At 54.0% G+C, this 6,584-nt stretch overlaps 1 protein-coding gene across 3 annotated transcripts in view; it reads left to right on the top strand.

Moving 5' to 3' along the window:
• The first annotated feature begins 3,986 nt into the window (after nucleotides 1–3,986).
• Nucleotides 3,987–6,584, top strand: part of STX6 (syntaxin 6) — a 54,998-nt gene continuing 52,400 nt past the window's right edge. The window contains exon 1 of one of the 3 annotated variants that reach the window (XM_058668923.1): nucleotides 3,987–4,299. In XM_058668923.1, coding sequence (XP_058524906.1) covers nucleotides 4,265–4,299 — 35 coding nt within the window. In that variant the 5' untranslated portion in view covers nucleotides 3,987–4,264. The remainder of the gene's footprint in view (nucleotides 4,300–6,584) is intronic. The other 2 variants (XR_009246129.1, XM_004578836.3) reach the window with 2 other exon arrangements.

Here is a 6,584-nt window from a genome sequence, read left to right as displayed (position 1 = left end):
TCAGGGATCTGTGAGGTGTGGCAAACCCTCTCTTACCTTAGACATGCTTTTAGGACAGAGCACTCATCTTGGCATTTCAGAACAACTTACTCTGCCTAAGGAGACATTACAGCTTATCTCTTCCCTGGCATTAGGAGCATGGAAACGCCTGCCAGCTCAGGATCAAAAGTCTTCAAGTTTTGTAAATGTTAAACAGAAGCCTGAGGAGCTTTTGAAGATTTTGTAGCTAGACTCACTGAGTCAGTGAGTCAGACAGTAATTAACAATACAGCTACAGATCTCATAGTTAAACAGCTAGCTTTTGAAAATGCTACTCCAACTTGCCAAACCTTAATTCAGCCAGTGAGAAGGACAGGAAATTTGTCAGACTATGTTAGAGCTTGTGGTGTGGTAACTCCATCTTACATGCAAGGGTTAACTATTGCTGCAGCTCTTCAGCGTCAAACTGCCATTCAAATTTTAAAGAACATAAGGGGCAATCAGGGCCCGGCGGCGTGGCCTAGTGGCTAAAGTCCTCGCCTTGAACGCCCCGGGATCCCATATGGGCGCCAGTTCTAATCCCGGCAGCTCCACTTCCCATCCAGCTCCCTGCTTGTGGCCTGGGAAAGCAGTCGAGGACGGCCCAATGCATTGGGACACTGCACCCGCGTGGGAGACCCGGAGGAGGTTCCTGGTTCCCGGCTTCGGATCGGCGCCCACCGGCCCGTTGTGGCTCACTTGGGGAGTAAAACATCGGATGGAAGATCTTCCTCTCTGTCTCTCCTCCTCTCTGTATATCTAGCTGTAATAAAATGAATAAATCTTTAAAAAAAATTGTTAAAAAAAAAGAACATAAGAGACAATCAAAGAAATAAAAAAAGAAACGATTGTGGCGGAGTAGGGCATTTTAGTCACAGCTGTCCTTCCAGAAACTCACCCCAAAATTTCAAACAGGAAAAAACTTACAAGGACACTCCTAAAACCAATTTAAATATTCCTTGCACTGTCTGTCCATGGTGTGAGAAGGGATTTCATTGGCAAAAGGCCTGTCAGTCTAAATTCCACAAGAATGGAACAGTTCTATTGCCTTGCAGTCGATCTAAATTAAGTAACCTGTCTGTACAGGGTCAGTTGCAGGGAAATGGGAATCAGGCCCTGTCCTCTGCTCTCCAAGTAATGGGGTCATGTATGGATATTGTCTCTGAAAGGTACAAAACTAAAATGTTGAGTGCTGCATTAAGCAATGGGTTAAAGAAAAATAGATTTAAATGTCATAATTGTGGCAAATTGGGACATACGTGGAAAGATTGTAGGAGATCAAATACCCAAAAATCTGGTGAACAAGTTATGGGTTATCTAAAGGCCTGTGATAACATAGGGACTTTCAAACATCCTGCCCACCTTGCAGGGTTTCAAACCACTGTTATTCAGAAGCAAATGAATGCTTAAAGTGTTAATTGTGGGAAACCCAGCAGCATCTTTTAGCTCAAAAATGTGACACTAATACTGCTAAGGATCAGTGCCTTAAGGTAAGTCCTAAATGTCATAGAGGTGTTCATTGGGCAAAAGTATGTAAATGTAAATCTAAAATTGATCATGATGGCTAGCGCCTGTGGTCAGGAAACTCCTGGTTTAAAAGACGGCAATATCTTACCCAAGCTGTGCCTACAGAAGAGTAACAGACTTAAAACCTGATATTGATTGTGAAAATGCTAATTAAAAGTTTGTATTTTCCTTGACAATTAATTATACTACCTACTGTTCATATTCCAACTGGATGCTTGTGGCAACAAGGGCGTTTAGAGTGGCTACATCTCCTTTCCACCTTAATTATAAAGAGATGTCATAAGAATGAGGAGTTTTTTTTTGCAAAGATGTAAATAAAATAATTATTCTTTTTTTTTAAAGATTTTTTATTTTTATTACAAAGTCAGATATACAGAGGAGGAGAGACAGAGAGGAAGATCCTCCGTCCGATGATTCACTCCCCAAGTGAGCCGCAAAGGCCGGCGCGCGCTGATCTGATGCCGGGAACCAGGAACCTCCTCCAGGTCTCCCACGCGGGTGCAGTGTCCCAATGCATTGGGCCGTCCTCGACTGCTTTCCCAGGCCACAAGCAGGGAGCTGGATGGGAAGTGGAGCTGCCGGGATTAGAACCGACGCCCATATGGGATCCCGGGGCGTTCAAGGCGAGGACTTTAGCCGCTAGGCCACGCCGCCAGGCCCAAAATAATTATTCTTTATAGCTCTAAACAGCTTACTTTTTTAATATCCAAGGATGAGACAAGACAAATAGCACTCTTAACCCTTGTAGATACAATTTCAAACCAGTTAGCTAAAAATCCTCTTTTACATTTTGTTAAAAGTCATTTGGTTATATTTCAAAAAATTTGTTCCTTAACTCCTTTGTTTTTAACCCTTTTTTGTTTCCTTAACCTGTTTCTTTAGTCTTTACGGATGGGTCATCTAACAGAATAGCTTCTCCAATCATAGATTTAAAAAATGTCCTTATGTGCCAATGGAAAGGACACGGTTTCCTCTTAATGTTTGGAGGAGGGAATGCTTTCATTTTTCCACAGGGCTTGGACTTGCTGACTTGAAGACTAGCCTTTCTTCACCCACACATTAGCCATGATGGTCCTTATAGGCTGAAAGCTGGAAAAGAATGGTGGTGCAATCTGAGACAGCTCTGTTGACTAGAGGCTGCAGAGGCTATCGGGCTTGGCGTCCTGGGATTCTGGCTCAGCCAGAATCTGTTCTGGCTAAGGGACTGGGCCCCGTGTTGGTGTTTCCCATGCACAGTAAAGATCACAGCACCGAGGTGGCCTCAGGTTCGGCCTTGGCTTACTGTGCTGAGGAGGGAAAACATCCATGAACTTCCATGATGGAGTCCCTGTGCTGTTCGAGGCCCTGGAACTCCAATCGCATCCCCAGCAGTGGAAGCACCAGGTTGGAGAAGAGGGAACCTGGATGTAAACAGAGGAGCTAAGCAGAAATGCCTGTGGAGTAGGAGACCAAGAGGCAGGTGTGAGGAAGCATCCCGGGCAGCTGCGGCTCAGCTGGCTCAGGGTTCCCCAGGACCAGTCTGTGACTGCACTGTCACCAGGACAAGCTGGACAACAGCAGCCGGAGCTGCTCAGGGGGCTGGGGAGACGAAGGGGGCCAAGTCACAGGCTGTGGTTTCAGCTCAGGTAGAGGACCCAGGCAGGTGGGGCTGGAGGTCGTCTGGGCCAGTGTTTGCAGGCCAATTATTTGGCCTCTAGCAGAGTTTCAAATGGCCCCGGGGTCAGTTTTTTCCACTTTGAGTCTTGGGACCTTGCACCTGCATGGAAGACTCAGAAGTTCCTGGTTTCAGATTGGCTCATCTCTGGCTGTTGCAGCCATTTGGGGAGTGAACCAGCAGATGAAAGATCTTTCTGTCTCTCCTTCAATCTGTAAGTCTGATCTGCTTTTCCAATACAAATAAATGAATCCTTAAAAAAAGGGGGGGGGGCTTAGATGCTATTCGATTTGTTGTGCGCTTGATGGTGCAGAACCAAACTACTGACGTCCTGTTTGAGGGGCTCAGAAATGGTAAGCTCATCCCCAGAGCTATCTACTGGGGCCTTCCAGAGTAAAGAGGCTTCTCTGCTGTGGTTGGGAGTCGTCCTGCACTCAAGATCCTCGTGTGTTGCTTTCTTAATGAAGAACTTAAGGAAGGCAGTGGGAACGAGGCTGGATGACGCCATAGCTAAGAGTAGACAGTAGTCCAGGCGGCGAGAGGGTTCGCTGGGCCACCCTGTGCAGCATGGGTTTCCGGGAAGGCCAAGCTCATGCTCATTGCCAGAAGCCATGGATGCCAGTCTTTCCAAGGCTCCAAAACTCTACAGAGCCAACTGTGGGCCCCGCCCCCGCATTCACTCGCCCATCTAGCCCCGCCCCACACCGAGGCCCCGCCCCAGCACGCCCCGCTCCAGTCACGGACTCCGCCTCCGGATCCAGGGCGCAGTGCGCAGGCCCCGCCGGGGAGAGGCGGGGACAGGCCCGCTCACATGGGAACGAGTGCGGATATGACTGGCTGTGTCCGAGGGACTGGGGCGGGGTCAGGCCGGCGGCCCAGTGTGGGTTTCCGCTGTTGGCGACGCCAAGAACTGGGCCCGCGGCGTCCGGCGCCTCCGACTCGCCCCTGGCCCAGTCCGCGCCCAGGTCGAGTGCCCCGGCGCCGGCCCCCGCTCAGCCCCTGGACCTGGGGCGGCAGCTGCAGGAGCGAGCCGGCGCGCAAGGGCGAGGCGGCCGGGCAGACGCCATGTCCATGGAGGACCCCTTCTTTGTAGTGAAAGGGTGAGTGTGGCTGGCGCGCTGCGCCCGAGGAGCGGCGGCCGGGGTCTTGCTCGAGGTCCGGACGGGGGTCCAGGGGTGCCTGTGTCCCCTGGCCCGGTGCTGGCCGGCACACGGCGGGGCAACCGGGACTCATAGCCCTGAGGGTGGGCGCCGGCCGGTACCGCAGGAGGAAGCGGCTGGCGGGACCGAAATCCTGAGGTAAGGTAGGCGGGGGTAGAGGTGCTGAGGTAAAGGTGGGCACAGGCTGGTCAATGCTGAGGTGAGGTGGGCGGGGGCAGGGGTGCTGAGGTAGAGGTGGGCACAGGCTGGTCAATGCTGAGGCAAAGGTGGGCGGGGGCAGGGGTGCTGAGGTAAAGGTGGGCGGGGGCAGGGTGCTGAGGTAAGGTGGGCGGGGGCAGGGGTGCTGAGGCAAGGTGGGCGGGGGCAGGGGTGCTGAGGCAAAGGTGGGCGGGGGCAGGGTGCTGAGGTAGAGGTGGGCACAGGCTGGTCAATGCTGAGGTAGAGGTGGGCGCGGGCAGGGGTGCTGAGGTAAAGGTGGGCACAGGCTGGTCAATGCTGAGGTAAAGGTGGGCACAGGCTGGTCAATGCTGAGGTAAAGGTGGGCGGGGGTAGGGGTGCTGAGGTAAAGGTGGGCACAGGCTGGTCAATGCTGAGGTAGAGGTGCGCAGGGGTAGGGGTACTGAGGTAAGGTGGGCGGGGGCAGGGTGCTGAGGTAGAGGTGGGCTGGGGCAGGGTGCTGAGGTAGGGGTGGGTAGGGGCAGGGTGCTGAGGCAAAGGTGGGCGGGGGCAGGGTGCTGAGGTAAGGTGGGCGGGGGCAGGGGTGCTGAGGTAAAGGTGGGCACAGGCTGGTCAATGCTGAGGCAAAGGTGGGCGGGGCAGGGTGCTGAGGTAAAGGTGGGCGGGGCAGGGGTGCTGAGGCAAAGGTGGGCGGGGGCAGGGGTGCTGAGGCAAAGGTGGGCGGGGGCAGGGTGCTGAGGTAGAGGTGGGCACAGGCTGGTCAATACTGAGGTAGAGGTGGGCGGGGGCAGGGGTGCTGAGGCAAAGGTGGGCGGGGGCAGGGTGCTGAGGTAGAGGTGGGCACAGGCTGGTCAATGCTGAGGTAGAGGTGGGCGGGGGCAGGGGTGCTGAGGTAAAGGTGGGCACAGGCTGGTCAATGCTGAGGTAGAGGTGGGCAGGGGTAGGGGTACTGAGGTAAGGTGGGCGGGGGCAGGGTGCTGAGGTAAAGGTGGGCTGGGGCAGGGTGCTGAGGTAGAGGTGGGTAGGGGCAGGGTGCTGAGGTAAAGGTGGGCGGGGGTAGGGGTACTGAGGTAAAGGTGGGCGGGGGCAGGGTGCTGAGGTAGAGGTGGGCACAGGCTGGTCAATGCTGAGGTAAAGGTGGGCGGGGGCAGGGTGCTGAGGTAAAGGTGGGCACAGGCTGGTCAATGCTGAGGTAGAGGTGGGCAGGGGTAGGGGTACTGAGGTAAGGTGGGCAGGGGCAGGGTGCTGAGGTAGAGGTGGGCGGGGGCAGGGTGCTGAGGTAAGGGTGGGTAGGGGCAGGGTGCTGAGGTAAAGGTGGGCGGGGGTAGGGGTACTGAGGTAAAGGTGGGCGGGGGCAGGGTGCTGAGGTAGAGGTGGGCACAGGCTGGTCAATGCCGAAGTAGAGGTGGGCGGGGGCTGAGCACTGCTGAGTTAAGTTGAGTGGGGCAGCAGGTGCTGAGGTAGAGGTGGGCTGCGTCTGAGTTGGAGTTGGACAGGGAACTGGAACCAGGGCCCCTGTGTGGGTTGCCTGTGCTGCAGCAGCTTTGGCCGTTATTTATGCTCCCCGCTCCTTTTATATTCTGTTGGAAGGGAAAATTTACCTAGTGAAAGAGAGAGAGAAAGATCTTCCATCTGCTTGTTCATTCCCCAAGTGGCTGCAATGGCCAGAGCTGAGCTGATCTAAAACTTAGAGCCAGGAGCTTCTTTCAGGTCTCTCCCACGGGTCAGGGTCCCAAGGCTTGGGTTGTCCTCCACTGCTTTCCCAGGCCAGGAACAGGGAGCTGGAAGGGAAGTGGAGTAACCGGGACACAAACTGATGCCCATATGGCATCCTAGTGCTTGCAAGACAAGGATTTAGCTGCTGAGGCAACACACCAGGTCTGTGGATTTTATTTCTAATTACTGGTGAGCTGCCTGTTGTAATTGTCAGACAGACATTAGAAACCTGATGACTGCCAGGGTCTGGGTCATTGCTAACAAGCATGAACGGCCCTTTGCCTTCTGCCAGCTGCTGCCAACCTCCTGGTTCTGCCATGGTAACCCACTGG

The sequence above is a fragment of the Ochotona princeps genome, chromosome 10 (assembly GCF_030435755.1).
Source record: "Ochotona princeps isolate mOchPri1 chromosome 10, mOchPri1.hap1, whole genome shotgun sequence".
NCBI lineage: Eukaryota > Metazoa > Chordata > Mammalia > Lagomorpha > Ochotonidae > Ochotona > Ochotona princeps.
Note: the sequence above shows the minus strand (reverse complement) of the source record. Positions and strands in the feature narration are given on the sequence as shown.